The sequence below is a fragment of the Lasioglossum baleicum genome, chromosome 11 (genome assembly GCF_051020765.1).
Source record: "Lasioglossum baleicum chromosome 11, iyLasBale1, whole genome shotgun sequence".
Taxonomy (NCBI): domain Eukaryota; kingdom Metazoa; phylum Arthropoda; class Insecta; order Hymenoptera; family Halictidae; genus Lasioglossum; species Lasioglossum baleicum.
The window spans coordinates 6119912-6147223 of NC_134939.1; the positions used below are offsets into that span (position 1 = coordinate 6119912).

At 37.5% G+C, this 27312-nt stretch overlaps 1 protein-coding gene across 3 annotated transcripts in view; it reads right to left on the minus strand.

Moving 5' to 3' along the window:
* Positions 1–27312, minus strand: part of Gukh (NHS actin remodeling regulator GUK-holder) — a 114794-nt gene that overhangs the window by 8799 nt on the left and 78683 nt on the right. Inside the window, exons 2-9 of one of the 3 annotated variants that reach the window (XM_076433966.1) lie at positions 26517–26767; positions 23571–23734; positions 22327–22527; positions 20668–20919; positions 20332–20598; positions 18118–18568; positions 17134–17977; positions 16578–16868 (exon numbers count right to left, since the gene is read on the minus strand). In XM_076433966.1, coding sequence (XP_076290081.1) covers positions 16578–16868; positions 17134–17977; positions 18118–18568; positions 20332–20598; positions 20668–20919; positions 22327–22527; positions 23571–23734; positions 26517–26767 — 2721 coding nt within the window. Of the gene's footprint in view, positions 1–16577; positions 16869–17133; positions 17978–18117; positions 18569–20331; positions 20920–21066; positions 21090–22326; positions 22528–23570; positions 23735–26516; positions 26768–27312 lie in introns of those variants that run through there. The other 2 variants (XM_076433965.1, XM_076433967.1) reach the window with 2 other exon arrangements.

The following is a 27312-nucleotide window of genomic DNA, read 5'->3' on the forward strand; positions in this document are numbered from 1 at the left end:
AAATTATTTATTAATAAAATTACTTGCAACTTTCCTTACGTCCGTAACGATTAAAACTTCTCTGTCGTTTATAATTTCCTAGAGATTTGCGTTTACTACTTGTCTACATTTATTTGTACCTTGATAATTGTGGAAACTTCGACGACTGTCATTCGTCCATTTTCTCGTATATTACTTTCTAATAAATAATAAATAGTAAGTCTCAATATAATGCAAGAATTTTCACCACTGAACAATGCCTTTCATTTAAACTTTTCAATTGATGAAAGATTGTAACTATTTAGATCTTGAACAACATTTCATGCTGATTGTGGACTTTGAGGTTTGTTATTAACAGTAAATCATAATATAGGCTGTAAATTATTACCACAGAAGATTTACTCAATCGAAAAAAAGCATTAAGAAAATATAATAACTTAGGGCTTAAGGGATCATGAGAGTCCCATTTTTGAGACTGACTAGCATTTAGGAAGCGATACAAATATATACTTCCTTGAGCGGGACTCTGAGGTCTTTTCAAGTAACTTTTTCCTTTGCGAAAATATTCTCCGAGGTTTTATTATGGAGTTATTAACGAAAGACCAAGACCAATCAGAGCTAGGCTGAAGCAGACGGATTCCGACTCGGCCAATGCCAACGCCAATGCCAATGGCTGTCGCCAAACCAGCCAACTTTAGCCAAGCTATGATTGATCCGTGCTTTTCGTCAATATCTCCTTGACAAAGTCACGGAGAAGATTTTCGCAATGGAAAATGTTACTCGAAATTACCTCAGCAATCGCCCCCTTCAAGAAAGCACATTTCTGGGTCACTCCGAACAGTTATCGATTTGGGAAAATCGAGCTTCTATGAAAATGTGGTATCTGAAGTGTCGTGTCCGAAGTTAGTCCCGCGGGGTGTTAGTAAACGCTACTTACAACGAGGGGGAGCACACATCGGGCTAACATGCGACACGGCAAGTCGAGGCACACTCACATCAATAACACATGCCAAAAACGCAATAATGTGTCACTACAATGTAACGGCGAATCAGATTTACGGCGAAGGCTGCCGGTACAAGTACGAGACATTGAACACTCATGGAAGCGTATAAATCTTAACCCATTAACGCTCGGTATGTTATTCGGCTTCGTTCGAATATGATTCGTGTTGATTGTTCAGTCGAGGGAGCCTTGTAGTTTATTTCATTGGAATGCATTCTTGCAGAAGCCTGCAGACGCATCCGGCAGTCGAAACCTGAGTCCATTCTCGTGCAACGTAACAGGAATTTCGATGAATCATCGACATATGTAGATATTGTCATAGATAAAGTCTTAAATTTTTTAAGCTCGCGATTTCCATCTCGAAACTTATTGGTGGGAAATCGCTCTTCCTAATAGAATACTTTTCTGGTGGATATCGCATACTTCGTTTATGTACATAATTCTCCCTTCTCGATAAAAGCATCGAGCGTTGAAAATGGTTTGTATCTCCCTCCATCCTTAAAAATATATTTTCCAGAAAAATCTTCTTTTCATCATTCTCCAAGGAAGACCAGATTATTTTATAAAGTAGAATGTAGAAGAAGACGTGCCTTACACGTTCACTGTCTTGTTCATTTGCTTCGTCATATTGAATCGAGAGAAATAAACGTAAAGTTCAGTATTTTTATGACATTTTCGAAGTAATACTTTATTATTTATTATTCCTAAACCTCGTCCCCAAGGTTCTTAAATTGACACGGTTTCTTCTTTGAACTTTCTAATAATTTTTCTATGCACGCTTTTCAGTAGGATATTCTTGTATTATATGTATAGTTGAATTTTATAAACAAACACCTAAATTAGAAAATTCGCATTAGAATCTAGAATTCTGCTCTACACTGTGGTCCTAAAAAGATTAACCCTTAGCACTCGAGTGGTCACTCGAACAGTCATCACTAAAAATACTCTACCATTATTTGCAGTATTGTTTACATTATTAAATATGTTGGTATCTAATCAAGTACTACACATTTAAGTATTGTATGAAGTATTATATCAATTTCATATCCGTAAAATGAAAAAAATCATAATTATTCTAGGTTAGAAGATATGTTCAGTTTTCGAGTTAAAATAGCTCCGACTGCAAAGGGTTAAAGTTGACTTTTATCCAGTTGCTGTAGTATTTGAAGTAAAGTTTTGAACTGTATTCAAAATAATAGTTATTCGCTCTCAATAGAGCAGAGCAGTCTTTTTTAAAGAAGAGGAAGACTTAGATATACTATGGTTCTAGTCAAAATCTTTTTTTCGAGACCACGATTAGGACGGATTACTTAAAAACTATACGACCGATTAGTTTCAAACGAAGCTCATTCGACTCGTTGTAAGTTTATCCAGGTACTATACTAACAGTATTAATATTATTTTAAATTAATAACATATTTTTAACAATATAAAGACAATTTTTCTAAACGTTAGAACTCGTCCAATCTATAATTTTTTTTTGGAAACTTGTATAATCCCAATATAGAATAAATTAATAAACAAATGCAACTAAAAACATGCTTTCTCGTAGTTTGGGAATATATCTATACATATGTATATCCCAAGTAAGTTTATATATCATCTATAGTTTTCTGTGAAAAATTTATAAAAACACTTTAATTGCTGTCCCACAAGTATCATCCCTTAAGCCCTTTCGTAATAAACATACCATTATGAATCACGTTTGCTTCGAGTTTGTGTGTTTTCTATTGTAATAGAACCACAATGACCCATACATTATTGAAATATCAATTAACAACACATTCAGATGAAGAGAAACATAATTACGGTTCGAACTGTGAATACTTCAAACCCAGAATGTTAATTGAACTGTCATAATTATACTGCGGATCTTTATGCAAAAGAAACTCTCCGATTCAATTATTTTATATCGACAATTTACCGGGAATGTAGTGTTTAAATAATTTGGAATCCATTGCAGATCTCACACACACACACAGAGTATATGTATTCAGAGTGTAACTGAATTGACCGATAACCGTGAAAATGACAAGCTGAAAGAGCAAGTCGAAAGTTTATCGAGCACGAGAGTTGAGAAGATTTTCCTGTTCAGTAGCAACGAATCAATAATATGGTATTGCAAAATTGTTCCACAAAGCGTGTTTGCACTCCGATAATATTCGAAACACGTGCAAATAATGTTTCACAGTCGTCACAGGTCACAGCTGAAGAAGACATTTCGATGTTCTTGGATATCATATGACACCCTGTACACGTCGAAGATAATCGGTTACCAAATGATGCGGGTATAACACACGATTAATGATACGGTGGATCTACAAGTTACAGTACGTGACCTATGTTATCGTTCGTGACGTAACATGAAACGTAATCGCCAACGGGTCGATTAGAAATTAAAGGAATACAATTAAATTACGTATATATTCAATTATTTTAATACTAAAAAATGATGAAAATATTTTTAATATACTCTAATTCAGTACACAGACTAATTCTGAGAATAAACTAATTATAATTTGAAATAAAAATTTCTGATATGTAACACATGCATTGGTTCATATGGTTTTACATTTTTTAAAGGGGAAAACGACATTTATTTCGTGAACGAATTTGAAACTGTGAAGAATGTAATAAAATTTTGAGAGCGATAGACCTATCTTTTGTGACTAACAATAAAATTGCAATATACATATACCAACGTTTGTAACTAAATGGCAATATACACATATGTAACCACTATACAACGATAAGTAATGGATTCATTGATAACACGGTCATTTTGAGAAATAAACAAAAAATGTAAAATTTCTGTGAGAAGTAACAGTCCTGTTTCGATAACCGTATCATTCGCAATGTTACAGTTTTTTCCTCCGTTGCCACATTCTTCCAATAAAACAAAGCTTGTAGATTTGGATTTTGAAAAATATCAGTTCACCGACCTCACAGATTCTTTCGCGGTTGCATTACGCTGAATACTGATTAAATGAAACGAGAAAAATATTACGTTACTATGCAGGTATATTATATTATATTATAATAGATACATTTTCTGCATCAATTGTAGGATACAGAAGCCATATTTAAATTGATCTCTGCTCTCAATGATTTTAATAATTCACATTTGTATTATCGTGTATCACATCCGACAATGTATTTCCCCAGAACATTATTTTCAAATTCTTCCAATGTGTCAGCACTTTCGTTTTTCATTATTTTTCGTTACTTATAAAAATATTTGGACGCTCTAAAAAAGGCGATAATCTTTTTAATCTTGTACTATACGATTTGAACTTGTTTGGAAAGTTAGAGCAAATTAGTTTACTACAGGTTGTGAACAAAATTTTTTTCAAAAATAGCAATTGATCGGAATTGTAGAAAAAATACTAAAAGTTGCATTTTACAACATTTTTATGTAGGCCTATATTGAAAATTTAGTATTTTTTCTACAATTCCGATCAATTGCTATTTTTGGAAAAAACTTTTGCTCACATCCTGTAGTAAACTAATTGCTCTAGCTTCCCAAAAAGGTTCAATTCGTATAGTACAATATTAAAAAAGTTATCGTCTTTTTTAGAGCGTCCGAATATTTTTCCGAGTCACTGTATATGGTTCGATAATGCATAAATCTTTTTTCCAGCCCACGATTATGGTAACGGTAGCGTCGCAGTCAACTTGAAATGTACTTTTGGTGATCGTGTGTCAAACACGTCATAGATCGGATAATAATGTGGACTAGGTCAGCATTGAATAGATTCATTCAAAGCTCATCAGCCTTGTAGGCGAGACAGAGTGAGAGATAACGTCGAATGAATTTAGTAGCGTCTGTACGAGCGAACAATTGTCTCGTACACTACTGTACTATAAAATTATGCCTTATGAGTAGACCAAATGCAAACGAGTAAAGACATACACACACACACTTAAATAAATTAAAAATATTCGTGTGTTGTCTTCAAAATTCAGTAAAATTATTTAACTGTTGCTTGAAATTTTGGACAGATAAATATCATACTATTCAAAGTTTCCTACATCTTCATCAGTTTCCTTGCTAAATACAAACGCTCATGACTAAATTACTTCAGCTGATAACTGTTCTTACTATCTGTGACATAACCTTACGATATAATCTGATTCTATATTTTTATGGTTTTCTAAAAGAAAGTTTATTGTGGAATGCACTATTTCGGAATGCAATATTTCGTGTATTATAAATAGACAGAGGACTTTATGCGCTTACGACAAAAATCGAATAAGCGTTTAAATAAACGAGTAACAAGATTAAAAGAATGTTAAAATACTGTTGTAGCCATATTCGGAATGGTCAGGAAATTGCTGCATAGACAATGTTTATTTGGGATTAGGTTTCGGATACAAAGGTGTGACGGATCAAGGATATGATCTTCGAACGTTCTGATTACAATACGAAAATATGTTTTCTCAAATTCACATGTGTACTCTAGCTAGGTTCCATGGTTCTACTCTAAACAGGACTCTATGTCGAACGAGTGGCTAGGAACAACATATTAAGAAAGAAAATAAATGTTTATTATACTCCAGTTTGTTGTAAATCAGGTAGAAAATTTTTATTTTGCATAAAGATCCGCTGTCTAATTATAAAGATTAATACGTTCGCTATTTGTTTCCTCTAGATTTAAAATAAAGTTGTTACCTTTCCGGCTTTTCTTGATAACATTATAGTAATCTTGGAGGACAAATAGTCAATTATTTTTCTTTAACGACATTTCTACAACGCCAAAATCTCTGTCATTCGATAAAAACGAATGTCCTAATACTAGGAATGTATGTCTATGATTTTCAAATTATGTTCAACAGTTTGGACAATATTTTGCCACGTTAAAGCTACTTTAATATTTCTAATCTGTCCTGCACACATGTCACTGTAAGCTATAATATGCCTTTCATTTCTTAACATCAAACAACTGACACTTAGGCCACTTTCAAAATAAAAATTTGTATCATTCTATTAACCAGCTAATTTCCTGGTTTACAAAATCTTTGTGATTTTAAATATATTAGTTACAATTTGCTTCAGAATGAGAAGATAACGTAGAAATGTAAACATTAAAATTTGCTAGCTTGACTTTCCTCGAAAATGGACTTAGGCCACTTTCAAAATAAACAGCTCAATGTCAAATAAAAAATGTAAAATGGGTCATTTAACCCCTCGTGGTAGGTTTAGTGTTAATTCAGAAATATTACAATTGTGGAGACCGGAGCTGGTCCTAGAGGAGGCCGAAGAGTGGGGGAAGGATAAGTGATCGCCCGATTAATTCGAGTGTCTTTAAATAAACTGTCACATTGTGGATGTCACGTATACGTGCTGGTGGTAACCAACGTGTTAAATCGATGTGTATGATTCTTAATATTTTCGAATTGACTAGACTGCGGATTTTATGCATTTATTTAATGCTACTGTTATATTATTTTCAATCTGTTAAACATTTTAAGAAAGAAATTACATTTTTATTTCAGTCCGGTTTATTGCTACTCAGGTAGAAAGTTTTTATTTTGCATAAAAAGATCCAACAGTCTAGAAATGACTAAATGATTTTCTAAAATGTACCAGTAAGATTTGGGAGCTGGTGTTGCACTTCATTTGTCATAGGCTAACGCTAGAATTCCGCAGTCTGAAAATATTGCAACTATCTTTCCTGGGATTAGGACAACGTGCAATGACAGATGGCATAAACATTCAACTGCAGACTTACATACATTTCTGCCGTGGGTTCTAGGTTTCACTGATCGGAAGGGGTTCTAAATAAAATATCGCGACGACTTACGGTACTGTCTCGTTGCCAGAAAAAGAAGATGTCTCGCCAGCATGTTGGAACACAGCACTGCACTCAGCGAGCGGACTGTCAAACAGCAAGTAACACTCTCACGAACGGATTCCTATCACGCGATGGCGACCGTGTGTCTACCGACAAGATTTCCTCTTGGGAGGACCGATACCGGCTTATCATCGTTTCATACTATATACAATACATATGTGTAACTGTAAACGCGAATTTCCTTCTACCGGCCTCGACGCGCGAAGATTGAATGGCTCTCCGACAAGCGCACACTCACGGCTTTAAACGGAGAACGGAAATACGCGTACATTTGCGCGGGGGACCTGATGTTAGCGCACCCCTTCTCATGCTTCATACTTCACATTTTCTTTTAAATACAGCGACCACAGAAGCTATTTTCGAAATGACTATATGATTTTTTTAAATGTACCAGTAAGATTTGGGAGCTTGTGTTGCACGAAAAATGATTTTATCTGTTGTAATTTTGTTGTAAAGCAGGCCTGGGCAACTTGCGGCCCGCGAGCAGAGTCGCTATGAAGATTCCTATCCCCACTCCGCATTCCCCTTCCCTGGAGCCCAGTCACGTGACGCGTTTCGTCTCTGTCGTGCAAGTGTCCGGCACTGGCAGAGGATAACTTTTCCCCTTTAGTTTGTGTTCCCTCCCCTCATTTGGCGACTATGCTCGCGAACCGACTCCTGTCCCTAATCCCAGGTCCTCCCCACCAAACTATTGCCGAATATAGGAGGCTGTATCCTCGCAGAGTGGGTCTTATGCAAAGAGAACGCACTATAATTACTAGACTGCGGATCTTTATCCAAAATAAAAAATGTCTGCCACGATTCAAAGACACAGCGGCGACATAAAAATTTCTTTCTTGTTTGAATTGTTTCATTAAACTGAAACTAATACGTTGATGTTCTTAAATTTTTTAGATATGTCCACTGCTTTAAATTGTACGTACCAATTTTCGTTATAGATGCATAAAATCCGTGGACTAATAATTACATTGATTGATATGGAAATAAGCGTTACTTCAATGTGACATTAAATATCTATTGTAAGTAAAAACGGAAGTAAACTAGACAAGTAAAATAGAGCCAATTTTGCAATTATTATTGAGTAGTCTGTACCAATATGGCTACCACAACACTACGAAGTTAGTTGCTGTATCAAGAAGAAAAACGAAATGAATCTGGGAGGTGAGAGCAGTCTTGAATGACGAGTTAACTCGTCATCCCCAGTTAACACTTTCAACGCCACGTATATGTAAATGACCATTGAAAATGAATTTTGACTACAATCGATTAAGCCTTATTAGGATGTATTATTACGATAAACTTTGCCTTTTATATTATTGCATTATTAAACAAGTTGTCGTGATTTAGTGATACTTTTGATTGGCGTGGCACTCGACGTGTTAAAAGATTAAAGATCAGCTGTGCACTTTCAAATGATGTACAGGGTGTATCCAGTGATTGGGCCGAATTATAACCCTGTTGTTGTTGAAGATAGAAAAAGATTATACAGCAACATTTTGCATGGATTAACAAAGCGAAATGCAAATATTCATAACCACGATGGCAGATCATCTGACCATATCCTGGAGCTACTGGAAAAAGTAAAAAGTATATATTTCGAAAATAAAAAAATTTTTTACGATTGTAAAACAAGAATGTAAACATTGAAGTAGTATTCGTAAAACAAGTGCAGTTGTATTGTTCAACTTGACCGATGCACGTCCGTAAAAATCATGTAAAACATCCTTCTACAATTTTTTTTCTACCTTGAAGAACAACCGAGCTGTAATTCCTCCCAGTTCGTAGATACACCCTTTAGACTGTAATAGTATTACTTGATCAAAACGATTCGTAACGTTCTCATTCTAAGATCGGACGTTTCATACGTAACCGTAACCCTGTAATATTCCTCGGTGACCGAGAGATTCCTCAATGTCGGTATCGAGCAAGATTGTCGAATGTTACATCAGCCGAATAGCGTGTGATTTATTCGCGAACGTAGACGGAATTCGTGGCGTTGTTGTCTTAAAAATCAGGGAAACCACTTCAATTAGATACGGATTGCGTGATATACCTGAGAAACCGTTCGCGTCCAACGATCGAGACGAACTGAGGGTGGTTGCATTTCCGTGGAAAGTATTTCAATCCTCGGCGAGCAGCACACGCAGGGGAATTTTGTTTATCTGGAATTTGGCATTATCAGACGGGATGAGCATCATGTCTGATGCAACTCCGTTAGTTATTGAGCCAGCGACTAATGATCCCGATAAGGGCTAAACAAAGTGTGGCTTCACTGGGGGCTTCTTGGAGTTTTCCAACACTCTGTCTCTTTGGCCCGCGCTGCTGAACTTCGATACACTACCGCTCAAAAGTACAATAGAATCCTTCTTATCCGAACTCCCGTTATCGTGCGAGTATCTCGTTGTTTGAACAATTCATTATCCATGACCACGCAGTTGGAAACAATTAAAATAGTCCACCACATTTATTTTTTCTTAACACATTATTCACTGAATTGCTTACTAGTTTTTACTGGAATCGTAGAAATACGAAAAGATAGCATTTAACGTCTCAGGCTATCAACACCTGAGAAATTAAAAGTACCAATTGACATCTCTACAGCATTCAAAAAATGGAAGACGCCAATTGACGTCTCCGGTCAACGACGTTCTAAAAATGAAGGACGCAGCTTAGCTTCCCCGTTAAAGTGTTTTTGTTTTACATAAAAAAATGTGTAACTCATGTAATTTTAATTGCTTTTACTTGAAAAACATAACTTGATAAATGCTAAGAAAAATGTCATTTCCCTTAGATTTAATTATTTTAAAAAAATACTAATTGTCTTTCACCAATTGAAACACGTGCCTTAAAAGTCACCGAGAATTGAAATTGAATAATTATTGAGAATCCACGTAGATTACGATCAATAGAAAAACAAGTTAAATTTCTCCAGGTCAAGGTCATTTCAATGACAATATCAAAATTCAGATGAAACACTTGTTTTTTAATTAAATTACTATTTTTCCGAATGTCTGCTATCATTTTGCCTCGGAGTGTATGTAATCTTGTACAAATCGAGTACTGTAACCAGTGGAATGATATCCTCTAATGACAGCAAGACGGACACGTGTAATGTCTACAGCAAACTGATAAGAGATACATTCTATTCATTAGAATGAAATATCAGTCAATATTTGATAGACTGAAATTGATAGAATGCGTACTTGCAAAATCAAGAAATAATTGTAAGTAAAAGTTATGAAATAATTGTCTCCGATCAATTAGCATCAGAATTCACAATCGGTAAGGAAAACTGCAAAAAATCCAATTTGTAATATGTTATTTACACTAATGGCATTTTGAAAGTTTCAGTCAAAAAAATTAACAGCACAATTTTCAACCCTTCACTTTAAGGGCTGTTTTCATCTGTCCAATGTGGACGATGGCTAATTAAAAAGGTATGTATCAAATATTTTTCTGAGAAATATTTCTCACATCGCAATCGGTTTGTGTAACTTGTTTATTATCAACTCTAGAACTACCGAATACTAAAAATGACTATGTAGTATTGTTTGATGCTTAAAAAGTAAGAGTATCTATTCAGATTTTCAATTCTGAATAAGTTTGCTTAGTAATTTCCCACAAAAGTATCTTTAGAATCTGAGAAGTGTAAAGTAAAAAATCTGAAACCCGCCATTTTGAAGGGTCTGGTAGTGCTGGTGTTGATCTAATCGTTCGCATGCTCTACTTTCAGCGTTACCTAGGGTGGGTATCTAATAACACTGCGAAACGATAAACATGAATCCCTTGTTCCGCGTAGCGCGGAATATTTCAGAGTTCAATAATTTCATCGATAACTCCAACAAAGCAATGCCAACATGGCATATCTTTCGCAAGGTTATTAGATAACGCGGATTGTCACGTTTCCACTATTATCATTGTTTTGTATGCGTTCTGGATTTTCTATTTCCATCCCCCATACGAAGCGGATAGATGAAAAGTGTCTCGGCATGTGTGCAATAGGCATATCTATTCAGATAAAGAAAAGTATAAGATAGATAAACAAGAACAACAACAACGTTCTAAAAATACCACTTTCGTTGAAGTGCTAATACCTAAATGTATTTAGAATGTTTTGATCGACTATCAGCTTATAACTAGATTGCGGATTTTATGCATTTATGGCAAAAATGGGTACGTACAATTTAAAGCAGTGGGCATGTTAAAAATATTTAAGGACATCAATGTGTTAGTTTCAGCTTAATAAGATAATTAAAAGACAAATACAATTTTTATTTGTCTCCTGTATCCTGCAATCAATGCAAATATGTTTTATTTTGCATAAAGATCCGCAGTCTACTCATAACATACATGCTATTTTAAATATGTCGGAGAGGACGTACAAAGTTAAAGAAAATACTAAAAAAAAATTGGTTGAAGATTCTTCCTGGGAGTTCACATCTAAAAATAGCGATATCAAGAATATAAAACATTTCCAACAATTTTTTAAAAATAGTTTGTTATGGAAGTAACAAAGTGACAAATTTAACAAAAATATTGAATAAATCTTTGTGGCTTTATAAAGGTGGGATCTCATAAGTCCTAAGCGATCCATACCCAATTCGTCGTTTAAACGCAGACGCAAGCGATCACTTTTGATGAAGTTGGATGAATGGAGTATAAGAGGCTCCAGGATCGCAAAACGCGCTGAGGAGATCTTTGTAGAGGGCCCTAGGAGGACCAGGGTTACCTGGGGCGCCTTCCAAGTGATGAGACCTGGACACCTTCGGTGACTAACGGGGCTCTGGTAGAGACTTAAACCATGATGTAACGATGACGTAGCGACGAACCACAGGAAGGTAGCCCGGTGGTATATTACGGAAGGAAAAACGAGGGTCTTGCATTCACTGGCTGGACCAAGGGGATGTTTCCCCCTTTAACAGACCCCTACCTCTATGCTGAAGACCGCTGCGAAAGAGGTTCCACGACCCTAGCGGCTAACCTCAGAAAACCAGGCGACATCCAGAGCGTAAAAGCCTTCTCCCTGGAAAGGGCGTCACCCGGGAAGCTACTGTCTTTTGTCCCTACTCGTGGGAACAATTATGGAATCTCAAAACCATATAACTAAACGGTCTACCCTTCTGATGATACTTAAGCGGTGAAGGAGCGGTTTTTCCAAGCATACCATCAACGTAGAGCCAGAAAGTTGGACCAGGTAACTGGCTGGCTTTGCCGATATGAGGGGAACCTCGAGCTGCGACATCCTCCCCGAAAAGGGGAGTCAATACTAATAAATGTGCCTTTATTAGGTTCATAATGATTTAGGGTAAGATTACTCCGTGAGAAAAATGGAGAGCTACTCTTTGGAAGGAAAGAGTCTTTACCGACCATCGGCAATACTGAAATCTTGAGTTAAATTACTTGAGATTATGATTAAACATGAACTAAATAAAAAAACTGGGCTCTGTTCGATATGAATGAAAAGATAAACGTACAATTCACGTCCTACAAAAGATTGAGTACAGTAAAATGACGTTAGAGCAGACCGAGAAATAATATTTCAGAATAGTTTATCGATATATTATTATCACAATTTTACTAATTTTAATTTAATTATATTACTACAATGTTTGTAGGCAAATTGTCAGAAAGTGGAACCATGTAAAATCTCATTTTCAGCGGCAGTAGTCTTTGTAGTTCTGAAATGAATCAAAATCGTACTAAATTCTGTGCCATTTTATGTTCCAGCATTTTTTTTGTTAATTTTCAGAAGCCCTAAATGCATAAAAATCCCCATTCTAATTATTACGTAACTGCTAAAAGTCCTTAAATTACAACCTACAGCATACACCTTTGACAATAGACATTGCTAAGATTGCATAAATAGTAGTGAAAGTATAATAATGAACACACAAAAATAGAGAAGACATCATTTATCAAACGGGTCCATAAAAGTTTTAAGTTAGCTAAAAGGCTTTATTGTATCTTTTAAGATTTCAAGAAAAATTTCACTTTATTAAAACAAGTTTTATAAAACTTTGCACATTTTATTTAGTTACTCATTAATAACGTAGAATCATTGACAATATTCTATTTATTAATTAAATCTTTCGCAATATCATCATTGCTCTGTTAAGAAAAACAGCAGACTTTGGTGGCTAACTCAACAATAATTGAATAACTGGACGAGAGAAAAATGAGGATAAGGAATCTTTGTATAAATACGGAAAAGTAATCGCAAACTTTGAGATAAAAATTTTCGGATCAAAGATTATCCTAGTCGAAGAGATTAAATACTCCGATTTTTGATAGGGGTACAAATTACTACCAATACCTACGATGACAAATAATTTCCGGGAAAATATTGTTCGGCCTTGTTGTCATGACTGCCGAGCGAACTGTTTATCGTTTGCCCTCATTAATTCCAAGCAATAACGATCTGCTCGATCTCCCTACTTTTCCTTTACGCAATTCCCAGTAACTGGTCGATAAGACAGACATTTTTCATGCCGGCAAGAAGTCCTCCCTCGTTTCATGATCTCTTTATTACTCTGACATTTTGCCTGTGCCAATTACCTCATCCTGTTCACAGAACATAAGAAAGGGGAAGGTTAAAAACAATAACGGTTTGAACCAGTTCTAAATATGTCGAAGGTCGAATGAAACAGATAAAATTTTCAATTAATTATCGAATAATTGAGCGAGTACAATTTAAACAGTTAAATTATCAGAAGAATTTAAAAATATTGGTAGATTACGTACAAGGGGTTAAAACTATTAACCCCTGGACGGTCGGAATTGGGTCCATTTTGACCCAGAGATAAGAACGTCCTATTTAAATTTTAATCTTGTAGCAGCAAGTTTAAATTATTGATTATTTATAGTAACCAATTCGAATAGACGTTAGAATAATCTCGGTCGTTATCATGATTGATGGACTACGAAAGAAAAACGGAATAATTCCTAACTGCACTTCAGGGCAAGGACTCGACATAAGTGCGTGAACAAAAATATCGAATTCTACGGTTATCTCTAAACCGTATCAAAATATTATTATCAATAGATTGTTGGAGGCACTTCCGATGAAAGCGAGCTCGAACATGAGGTCATTGAGTAATTTTAACTATGCGTAATTGGAATTGCTGTGAAACATCGCGCGTGCTTATTAATCCCATTAAAGACGCTGTGTTTGGACTTCATATGCGATATCTCATCAGTATGTTTTGCAAGTCGTTCATAAAAGTGCGATGAAAGGTGAAGAAAATTTAATTTTTATTTTTATGACTTTTCCTCCACTGCTGTATATTTTAAAAAATTCGATGATCGCTGTGCGCCATAAAAATGTAAACATAAATACTTGCGGTTTAATTGAACTAAGAAATCATCGTAGTATACCGGTACGATGTAGATAAACCTTCCCGTTTTGCTTTCTTTAAAGTCGCCGGCGCCATATAGGTCACGGACAACCAGCGACTGAGAATTTTCCCCATAAATTCTTCTTTGTTTCGCCATGTCTACATTCACAATACCATAAAAGCGGCATTGGGTAAAATACATAAACCATAGACGCAACATTTATATTGGTAAATACGTCAAATATATTAGTGAACAAAATTATAAGACAAAATTATCGGAATAAACATTTGATTTTGCGTTTATATTAAACAGACTTGTCCGACAGTCCATGAATTAAACGAAATATCGAACAATTATATTAAAATGTGTCCAACATCTATGTAAATTAAACGAATAATGCAAGTAATTTGTATTGTTTGTTTAACTTATGCAGCTATTGGTTACAAATAGCCATTAAGTGGCGATTTGAATACTCTGAGACCAAATAGACTCCAACGCTGCTGTCGAATGGTTAATTGGCTGTTTGATTACACCGTCTAGGAAAATATTTTTACAATTCTGTCCATATGAAATGCTATTGCTTTTGTTTAAATAAAAAATGCCTTATATCATGAATTCAATTCACGAAGATATATTGATTATTAATAAATGGTTCCGCTTCACATATAATACTGTTAGACATAAACATAATGCCAAGTCTTTATCGCGACAATTTCGGAATGTCTTACAATTTCGTCCATCAATGTATGTCCAATTGTAAAAGTGAGTGATCGACGATTCAAACGTGAATTCATAAATGGTAATATGGTCCTAGTCACATAGTGACTACTCATACTTAATATGTATATCAAATTGCATATGATTTTTATATGCACTCCGTAAATTCGGATCATCTGAAAAGGGAGAATGGTCCCAGTGGAACAGCTAATCTCGGATATTACTGTTGGTTAGAAGACGCATCTTCAATATCATTGACCTTTACGTATGTTGTCAGCGTCACCTTCCAAATAACTTTCAGAAATTTTGGTTCAAAAATTCAGGCTAACACCTTCTGGAAGTCACTCAGAATTGTGCCCGTAACAATATACGTGCTGGTCAATGAAAGTGAGTCCCCTAAACAGCATTTTTGCCACAACCTATTCATTTGTAACATTACTTTTTAAGTAGTAAGGCAGTGTAGTGATACAACTATAACTTTCTCCAATGATTCCTCAGTATCCTTCTGCTATTTATCGATGATACTAATTACTACGTTTAATTGTTTCGTACCGTTTGCAATACTACAAAACAGTATTCCCGTCCATATCTAATTACGTCCACTCAGGAGTTTACCATAAGAGAAGATGGCGCGGTTAACGAATTAATGCAGAATTGAAATCACCAAATTTCTGTATCGTTTCCGGAATATTTGAGCACTCTCGCGGGCTCAATGTCCGTAGCTCTAGGTCGAGGACTCTTTGGGACAGTAGTAATAGGTACTGAAATCGCTATGTCCGCGCAGAAGCCCAGGTCATTCTGAGGCTCGGGGCTGGACACGGTCTCGGGATAGTTGATGCTCTCCTTCAACAATTCCTCCTGCAACTCCTCCGACGGCGTCCTTGAGATCTTGGATGACTTCTCCGCGGTACTCGAGAACTTTCTTATAAACATGATCGGGCTGTTCGCCATCCGATAGCTCTCGCTGCGTTTCACTTTGTGTTCGATTCTATCCTCCCGGAGACTATCGGATCTTCTCGTCGCGTTGCCGTCGGAACACGTCTCGAGAACGCTGGAGGACTCGAACGCGACGTCTTTGTCGGTCGAGTTACAGTTATTGATGTGTCTCTCGGTGTCCTTGACATCGGCCAGGTCTTTGTTGTCGCCTCGAGGGTCCACCTTGGTCAGTTTCCTGTAAAAGCTCGGCGTGTCGAGGTCCGACACTAGCAACTTCCTGCTCAACTTGGGCGTGTTGCCTGTCGGTCTCAGACTCTTTAGGCAGAGGGCCGACTTCTCGAAGTCGAGGCGCAGGTTTGTTGATCTAGAAGACGACGTCCTCAGCGCGTCTGTCTTATTCATGGACCGACAGCCTTCCTGAGCCGACAAGCTGTCGTCGCCGGTCGCCGGTGGGTGATTCTCGTCGCAGACGATCGCACCCACGGTCGATCTAGCAATGTACGGTTTGTTAGAGGACAGCTTGGGTTTGTTAAGATCTAGGACTTTGTTACTCGGCGCCAGCGCCACGGTTCCGGTGGCAGCGGTCTGACACGTGCCGTTGGCGGACAGCAACGGGCTGCCGTCGGTGGCCACAATTGTACTCGCTTCGTCGTTAAGATGAGTGTTGCCGGGGTGTGCGAATGGTGCTTCTAATCTACCGACACAGCCAGTGCAATCTCGTTCGTCAGCGCTCGTACCAGAAGCCTTCTTACCTTCATCCTCCTGCATGTTCACGTAAGCGCCGCGAACTTGTCGATGGGCTGTCGTTGGACTCGTGGGTCCCACCACGGTCGTCGGTGTTCGAACGTAGTCCGGACTGGATGCTCGATCCGGGCTTCTAGCTGCTCGGATGATCAGCTTGCCCAGCTGAGGCGACGTGGGTGGCGTTAACTTCGTCGGACCATCCACCGCGTCGTTGCTCTTCGTCACTGCTCGAACGTTCGGGGTTGCACGGTGTAACAATGGCGACGGGCTCGGTGATATTCCTTCTCTCACGAATGGACCTGAAATTTCGTGAACATATTAGCGACAGCTTATCTTGAAGGAAACGAAGACGCTATATCGTGAGAGGATCAGGGGTTGAATGTAGCCTTTTAAGGCGTAGCTTCGCCAACGAACACACTCCAGACGATGGCTGACAACTCATCGTTGCGCACACATCAGATGTGGTGCATTCGTTGGTGTTTAGAAAGTTAGGGATCTATAAAGTATGACAGGTGACCCGACGTTGCGCGTGGACAGAACAATGAAATAAACAATGAAATGTACCTGGATTAAAGGTAGAATGCGCCCCTTTCCTTCTTTTCAAGCTGTCAGACGTATAGACAACCTTGCCCTCCGAATCTAACGTGACTCTTGCACCCTGTCTCTTCCTCTCCAGAGAGGAGGTTGGCTTTTTTGGTAACTCGCTTAGACTAACGTACTCGGCGTCCTTCTTGAAGATGTCGGAGTTGGCGTACAAAACTGGGGACCAAGCGGGAGCCGTGTTCGAAGCGGTTGCTGGCTCTTGTCGTTTGTCGTTGTTGTTTCTCACGTCGGCTATGGTGACATAGTCGCCGGAGTCTGCGCTCCCTTGCTCCTGATTCCCTTGATTCTTCGACACGTGCTTCCTGCCCGGAAGTACGCCACGAAGCTTGCCCAAAACACCGCTGAGAGAGTTGATCTTAGCAGACGCCTGTCCGATCGTTGGTTTATCGCTCACCGGCGAAGGTAACACTTGTACAGTTGCGTACAGATTCTTGTCCTGTCCGTTGATTACCTCCATCTTGGAGGTTCCAACAGTGGCGGACATGAGGACCGATCCTCCAGCCTGGATCTCAGACTTCCTGTTTTCGCTTATCTTGATGGGCTGTTCCGATTCTCGAGTGAGTTCATCATCTGAACCAGGTGGCGTGATCACGCACATGGACGGTATGCGACTGGTGTTGATCGCCGTTTTCGAACGAATTCTCTCGATCCTCTCGCAGCCCTCCAGATCACTGGACTCGGAGTATTCGAACTCCGAACAGGATCTTCCCGTGCAAGCTGGACTCGAAGCGGACTCCACAGGCGAGGAGGAGGTGTTGTGCCCGCTGTCCGGAGACTCGTCGCCATTTTGGTTCTGTCCGTGCACCTGGAGACATGAAAGAACCCAATCAGTATCATGCTATTTCTATTTCTCCATATAGCCTGTTGCATAGCTATACGGAGCTATAGAGGGTTAAGAGAACATTGCGCAATGAATGAAGAATAAAAGCCAAGGTGAATCCTCACCATAGCAACAACCGTAAGGCTGGACTTTCTTTCCGGCGGTGGAGGTGCCAATAATGCTGTGCAGACTGTTCCAGCGGAACTTGTAGTCGTCGACGTTGATCCTCTTCCGAATAGTTCGTATTCATTTTCCACTGTCGGCGAGGTGGGATCAGAGCTGACGTCGTTCGTCCTAGTCGATGAAGAACTCTGCGGGACTGTCTCCTCTTCTCGCAGGGTTTTCAAGCCGGAATCCACGTGGAACGACGTGTAGTACCCTTCTGTGTCACAGGAATACACGGACGATGTCTCGCCATCATCGGAGAAAGGCACCACCGCAATATCCTGTATAATATCGGGTGTCAGTGTACCTTCCGATGTGACCGAAGACGAGGCTGACGTATCTCGCCCCTTGAATCGCCTGACGTGGCTCAGAGAAGTGGAGGATGTGCCAATCGATGCTGTTGTTGTTGACCTGGGTAATAACATTTCACATCGTTAGAACGTGTCGCATGGAACCGCATGATTTGACGTAAATCATTTATTTGATCAACTCTAGATCTTCTGAGATATCATGGAAACCTTGGATGTAGGGGTAGTTATCACGATTTCCCAAACCAACAAGGTTCTTATTACATACATTAGTTGAAAATAATTGCTTTTTTCTTTAAATCCTTTGTACTTCGAATTTTGTTCAATTTGGTTCCCAACAATTATTTGTTGGCTAATTGTTATGTAATTTAAAAGATTTATTGATACTAATGTTAAACAGTTTTTTCACTAGTCGTGTTGAAAATAGCTAAATATTTGTATGTGTATTGCTTAAGCTCTAAATAAATAAAAATTCATATTATACAATTTAATGCACGTTTAAACTGACGATTTAAAAACTTTGAGTCACACTCGCATTTCTGTGCTGAGCTGTTCAGTTATTCAGTGTCGACGACAGCTAGTAAGTAACATGAAACTTGAGATCAGACGTGTACTCAACTCAGGACACAAAAAATTAATTATCACGGCAGCGTATCTTGACGAAAACCGTATGTCAGTGCTAAAACAGGCGAATGAGATTGGAATACGTGAAATGATTAACACTAGAATTACCAGACTGATCAAAATGGCATGTTTCTCATCGTTTATTATCAGACAGCGAATCTTTATGCAAAATAAAAATTTTCTACCTGAATTGCAACAAACTGGAATGAAATAGAAATTTCTTTTCTTTCCTAATATGTTTAATAGCATGAAAATAATATAACATTTTTAAATTCTTATAATAGTTTGCTGTCTTAAATTGCACCTACTCACTTTTGTCATAAATACAACAAATCCGCTATCTATTGTTTAATAAACTCCTTTATTCAGGAACATATTACAATAAAGGTCTGAATAAATGCAAGCTTGTTATTATTACACAGTTTTATATACAATCAATCGCCTTTAGTGTTTGATAGTTTCAGTGTTAATAATATGTGGACAAACGGGTGCGTGCAAAATATTTGCATCAAACGGCAAAAGTGAGATTGAATGTAAACCGAATCAAGAATAGCAGATAGAATAGATACTGATTTAAGATGTCGATCGTTTAAACGATGTTTGATTGAATATTAAGAAATCGTATGTCTCGGTAAAAGTAGTTGAAGAATTGTACAAACTTTTAAGTAATACAACAGTGACATACAATTTCTCAACATTCTTTATAATATTCATTCACTGATGAAGATGGAAAGAATAAACTGTTGGATCACACGTTCCAGTTTCGAACATTAACACACAAGTTTCAAATTCGATATACACTCACCGCCAGATAGGTAATACCGACTTCTGAAAGAAAAAGGAAGAAGATCCAAATAGAAAGAATTCGAATCGAATGGGTTAAATGTTGTCAAAGAACGAAGCTTTCACAATCAGCAATACAAAATTGCGCACCATTGATTATGGGAAGAAGTATGTCGGGGGGTTGGGGAGGTCGGAAGTATCGTTGAGCGTGTATGCCGCTAGATTGGTTCCTCGGGGAATGCCCCCAGTTACGATAGAGATCTTTTGGACATTTACGGAGAGAACACTGTATCTCGGAAACGAAGCGAGACCGTCACTACATGCAAAGGAAGAAGTTGTCCAAGAATACTGCTTTCTACAACTTCTCCGAATATCATCGAAGGGTAGATAGTTGTTGTGCAGTTTCACGCAAGTGGGGAATCGGTTGGCCAGGCTTGCTCGAGTCTCCAGGGAGCTTACCTTGGCTGATGGGTGGTGGTGGTCGTCTCGCTGCCGATACTCGCCCTTCCGCTCTCCGAAGACGCACTCCAGTTTCCTGAACTCGAATGAGGCGGGTCATCCCGGTTGCTCCCCTTTCGTCTCTCTCTCCTTTGGACCGCGCTCTCGCGTAATTTCACGCTCGGCTGTTTCTCCGTGGTGGGCACTGACACCGGTATGCTCGCGATACTCTTCCCGCTGGAGCTCGACGAGCTGGGCTTCCTCTCGTGCGACTTGTCCTTCCTACGCCTACTTGTTACCATTTCGTAAATATTTCTCTCTTCCGTCGACCTCGATTGATTTAGATCCGTCTCTGACCTCGTTGTGCTCGCAGCGGTCGTCCCCGGTTGCTCCTGCTGCTGTTGCTGCTGTTGCTGCTGCTGCTGACTCGATTTCGGGCTGATCAACTTCAATCGGGACATGCCCCACGCTTTCAGCGTGTTGAAGTGAGACTTTTTCTCAGTCGGCGACTCCTTCTTCGACGAGCCCAGTATGTCCGTGCTCGCCGAGCGCTGCGTCCGAGACGCTATGTTCGATATCGTTCCGTCCGCGTCTTCGTCGATCGTTTCTCTGCGAACAGACACACGCAAAGTAAATCTAACGAGTATTTCATTTCTACACCAGGATCTCAAATTTAATTGGTCCACCCTTCTCTTTCCAAGAATAAATTACTCGTCCCCCTAACCCTCGGGAAGTCTATCTTCTTTAACCCCTTACCTTATCATCTATTTTGCAGTGATTAGAACTTCTTTGACGTTTATAACTTCCTTTAAGAAAAAGAAAATTTTATATTTAATGGATTGTGTTAAAAATCTTCATCGCGAGTCAGGCAGGGGGTTAATCAAACAGACAGATGCAGTGGTGAACTTTTGTTTCTTAGAACACCTAGAGCATCCTACAGCATGCTGGCAAAAGATGTAAATCGACATCTTAGAGCTTGAAATTATGCAATCTCTATCGAACATGTGTTTAAGACTTACGAAATATATGTACGATCTCTTCAAATTTTCTTATATTTATTTTAGTTAGATTTTGGAAACTGTGTCCAGACGGTACGAGGCATCCTCGCGAGTCAGCCGCATCTGACAACTACCTCAATCATGTTGTCTCAAGAGCTTCTTTACTATGCGTAAGGCAAGGACACGAGACAGCATGAGCCATCACTTACTGCAAGACATTCATGGTATTTGGATCTATTGCTTGTGCTAGAATCTAGCTGGCAATAAGCTGGATGATGCAAGTTCAAATGTAGAGAACAATGACAACTCTTTCTCTCAAATTATCTCAATAATTAAATCACTCTCTTCAACAGGTAGTTAATTAAATATTATAATTTTGTTTACTTTCATTAGCTTCGAAAGCTATTGCTACACAGCTTTGGAATGGACGATCTTGATTTAAAATTTACAATTGTGTTGTTCAGTTAATTTATGATGAGGTTAAGTATTAACGTTTGTTTTTTGAGTTCTCGTCCATAACTTAAGTCTACCAAATTTCATTTTGATATCTTGGTTGTATCTTGATTCCACCCATTTTAATTTCTTATTTGTTTTTAAATTCTACCAAATTTTTCATTTTAATTTCTTATTTGTTTTTAAATTCTACCAAATTTTTCATTTTAATTTCTTATTTGTTTTTAAATTCTACCAAATTTCATTTTGGTTCTCGTATCTTTGCTAATTCTATTGTTTCGAATTTCTTAATTTTTGATGGAGTTGTTAAGGTATATTCCACCCCATTTCCATTCCACCAAAGAAATAGAGAAAATTGATGAAGTAGTGTGCATTCATTTTGAAATGTTCTTTCAATTTTTGTCACTCAGTGGTATTAAGCAGGATTGTGGAAATTTATTTTAAAAAAGTTTATCAATCAAGGGTTTTAGAAGGGAAAGGTAAACAGACTCGAAAGGTGGTTAATTGCTTTGGATTATGAACGGCTCAATTTTGTAATCAATTAAATCGTGCATTTCTAACTTACACTCCAATAGCCTGTCGTATTTCTTTTTGATCGGTACCAGCGATCGTATTTCGTCTTTTCCCTCTAGGCCTGCGAAGCCTCGATCGCCTTTTCACAGCGGTTTCTTGGCATTCTGGACCGGACAGCAAAGATCTCCTTCTCATCGACATTCTTTCGAATCCTCTTCCACTGACGTCCACCGCCACAATTTCTGCCGGGAATCTGAACAACATATACATTATTTTTGTAGCCTTTTCTACTTCTTTTAAGTTGCAGTTCCATTTTATTATTCTGTAATTTGATATAGGATGACCTTTAGTTGTGATGTGAAAAATAGCTTATATGCAATTTGTGAGCTACTTTTTTATAAATAATATTGTTATGTTGAGACAATTTTTTCAATTTTAAGGCCACTCATATAATATTCCGACCAAATGCATTTTTTCAACATATTTTTTAGACGTCATTTACTAAATTAATTCTTCTAGCCTTACAGAGAAATTGACGTTGTTTGGTCCATTCATAATAACGTTATATATTCTGATTTAAAGTGTGTGTGATCAGTTTTGCTCCTAACTGTATAGCTGACACGAAAATGCATTCAAAGAAATCGCATACAATATACATATTTTTGATGCCATCACAACTCAAGAATATATTCAGGTGCATCTACAGAAAAACTTATTCTTATTTACAGTGAGTGTGATCAATAGATTGCCTTTTGACAAAAATGAGTTGGTGCAGTTGAAAACAATAAAAAGATTTTAAAAATTGAAGAATGTCGATTTTTACCATTTTCAATTTTCTAAGATTACTAAAGACCACTGCCTTATTCAGTTCATACAATTTCGTAAAAAATTATTTCGTCCTTTAATCATTTTAACACGTTGAAAACAGTAAATTCATGTTTTTAAATTCTCTTATTTCGTTATTTTATTTTAAATTGTACCTATCCATTTTTGCCACAATTGCATAAAATTCGTAGTCTACCGATGATCAATTACGAGAGTCGTTGCACGCGAATAGTACCCTGATGATTTTACGAATTTCTTTTTATCTTCTGCTTCCTAGTGATAATTTGACTACACATTTATAACAAATTAAATTTTAATGGCGCTACTGCCTTTAACGTGAAAGCTGAAATGGCTCGGCTGCTTGGCGAAGGAAATACGAGAATTTTAATGCGTATAGAAAAAGGATTACGGTATACGTCAGAAACACCATTCCGCAGTTAGCGGTTAAGATGGCATAAATTTCGTTCTTACTTGAGAGCGACAGCTTGAACCTGTTCTTCCGGGCTGGGAAGTTTGTGATCGACGGCATCGTCGTCTGTATCTCCCAGGATCCTGGACATGCAATCCGGTGGTACAGTAACGTCCCCGAGAGCCTCCGTGGACGTCCATCTGCGTAGATCTTCGATAACGGCCGGCTGTATTCCAGAATTATACTCGTAAAATTATTAATAATAACAAAATACTTAATGACTACGCTATCTAATTGTAAAATTTATTATGGAAAAGGAGAGGTAAAACTTTGTCCATTAATATTAAAGACTAACTAAGATTTTTGTCTAGGTTTGTACTTCGTACACTCATCTTTCATTATTTCGAAAAATTCCGATGCTGTAATATTTTTCAGAGGAATTATCAAACACTATTTGCATTATAATTTTCCACACATATTCTTGAGTATTCAAAGTACATACGTTATATTTTTCCAAACGGAAACAATTAAAATTACATGAGTTATATGAGTATTTTGAAAGTGGTCTAAGTCCAGTTTGCGTTTCAATGAAATTAAAAATATATGGTACCTATAGGATATCAATGTATCACACTCCTTAAATGTATCGAAGAGAGTTAAATTTACAATTCCTATTAAAATAATAGCAATTATTAAGCGAATAATATGTGTCTTCTTACCAAGAATGGACTTAAGCCACTTTCAAAATTAACAACTAGATTTGTCATAAAATTTGAAACAGCCCAAGTCCATTCGATATACTTGAAAATGCTTCAAATTGAAAAAACAATATTCAATTTATTTTATACTTCATTACAAAACACCATTTATGCAATTCAAGAAATCTTCTAACTATATAAATTACATAACAATTTACTCCTCGTTTACATTTGTGTATGCTGGAGGGATTTGTATTTCGCTGTTGTAATTTGTCTTATATTTTTATAAAGTGGTGTCAATACGATATTTTCGAATTTTCTTGGTCTATCCCGACGTGGTAATAAATCATCCATTGATATCTTATTCAAAATTTTATATGGTTCATTTCTCAAAAAACCCATCCAGCATATTTTTAACCAATTTATTGTTTATTTTTCAAAATAAAAATTTGTATCATTCTATTAACCAGCTAATTTCGTTTTTAGAAAATCTTTGTGATTTTAAATATGTTAGTTACAATTTGCTTCAGAATGAAAAGATAACGTAGAAATGTCAATATTAAAATTGCTAGCTTGATTATTCTCGAAAATGAACTTAGAAAATAAACGGCTCATATATTTTTTCACAAGACAATGAGGAAGTATATTAAGCAAGATCAATTGAAAATCTCGATCATTTATAAAATGGCGGAATTGTGAACACACGAAGCTGGAATTACGAAGTATCCGTCCGCCGTATTGGGTCAGTCGTTTCTAGAAATATTCAGTTCAACGAACAGTGATCTTGAAAAGCTCGAATCAGAAATTTTTAATGAAATCCAGGACTTTCCTCAGCGATTTTGGAACCATTGCGAGTTGGACGACAGTTGTCAAACTTCGTTCGGTTCGAGCCGACAATGGTATTGTAGGAAGTATTGCCGCATTGCTTCTGTTTCATAGAAACTTGATGCTGCGGCGAAAAGCTACCGACGTGTTTTACGCACTGCGGCACTGCGTGGGCACAGCCATTGTCAGATGTCACCTCGTGACCAAGCGGGTTTCACGCACGGAATACGCAACGGATTGTGTTACAGTCTGCTCCCTTTCTATGCGCTCGTTACGAATACGGTGAAAATGGCTCGACTATATTTAAGACTCGCGATCGTGTCTGCGGCCGAATCTCCCGTGTTATCCGCGTCGTTGCCTGTTTAAAAGCGTATCGAGATTACGCAATTCAATAAGGGATGGAAACTACACTCGTTGCCGTCCACAAATATCTAAATATCTAGCAAACCTACAACGTAGAGAGTAAATGTACCTATTACTGCGGGTGTACGTTTTACTGCGGTATTTTTCCCAATGAGATTAAAATACGTAAAAATAAATATTTTGCCCGAATAAATTTGTACAATTCAATGATAATGTAATCTCGTTGACAAAGCAAACTAACTTGTCAATCATTCTCATACTTTTATAATCTCAGCATTTGGAAAACGATTCTTCATAAAAGGTAAAAATAAGACCTCGGTCTCCAAAGGACTATTGTTCACACGATTGTATATTCTTTATATTGCTTTAAATTGCATATGGGAAAGTTTTATTATTACTTACATACCTACTTCGATACAATAAAAATATAAAAAGAAACTTCTCTTGTCTTTTCAATAAACATATTAAACCCTCAGCATTACGTACATTAAATCACTAGGAATGTCCCTGATACTTCGGTGTGAATTGCAACTACTATAAGAAACGAGCTTCACTTCAGCCTAACGTTTCTGGTTAGGTACATATTCGATACACGTGAATAGGTAGGATACGATTCTAGACGAAAAGTATTATAGATAAAACAAGCAGATATGGCAAAAATTAAATCGAAAAGTAATGAAAAATACAGTAGCAAAAATAAAAATCTTAGTGAAGTGAAGTATACGAAAAAAAATGTACTCATGGAAATGAAAACTTAAAAGACAAAGAAAGAATGGAGATTTTAAGAAATAAAAAGGTAGAAGAATTGAGAAGGACAAAGGAGTTTACATCCCCTCTCTCTGCCAGTACCGGACACATGCGCGACAGAGATAGAACGTGTCACGTGACCGGCACGCGGCGGAAGCGTGGGGAGTAGCGTCGTAGAAGGGGAAGGTAGAGTGGGGGAGTAGTCTCAATTGAGAGCAGTACTGTTTTCCTAAATATTTGTAATAGATGAAATAGCAAAAATATAGAACACTAACAAATAAAGAGAACACTAACGAATTAATTTTCTGTTTGTTCGCAATAATACTTTGATGTCTACTGACATGTGGTTCCACATTCGAACAGATTTATACATACGATTCTGGATTCGATGTCGAGACTCTGGTCCCGTCGTCTCTTGCCAAGGACGGGCGTGCACAGGAACATATCCATGGAACTGCCATCCCTTCTCAGACTATCCAATCCTCTGACAGCGACTATGGCAGCGGCCTCGTACAGCTCTCTCAGCGCCTTCGGTCGTGTGTTCGACGTGAACAACGACGACGACGGCTTGTTGTTCACGTGGAAATGCTCGGTTCTTGCGGAGAACGTGCATATGTCCGATTCAGCTGTAACAGAGTAAACGTTTGTTAACGTTAACAAATCTGTATCAGTACAATAATATTAATAAAAGCAGCCAGGAACTTTGTTCTAACTTATCAGAAGAAATAAATTTTCAATTCCCCCATGTGAAAGTACTGGAAATTTTTGTTGTGGCATATGACACACTTTTTTGTACTTCATTATCTTTTTATGAAACTTTCAGTAACATATTTGTGGCGTTTTTCCGATTAAAATGAGCCCAAACATGACACAATTTGAAGTAGAACATCCATTATCCGAACCAATGTTATATAAATTCTTTATTTTGAACAATTGGATTTCAAACGAATCATATACAATTCATTCTTTCAATTAGTAACGTAAGTGTTCTATTATCCGAACACTCACGATTCATTGATCAGTTTGAATAATCGAGGTTGTACTATATATGTATATCCCGAATTAAATAAGTAAATATAATCTCAATGGTGTCATGTTTAGTGTCATTTTAATTATAAAAATCATATACGTCAACAGTAATGCAAATTCTCTTTTTAGCGAATCTAATAAT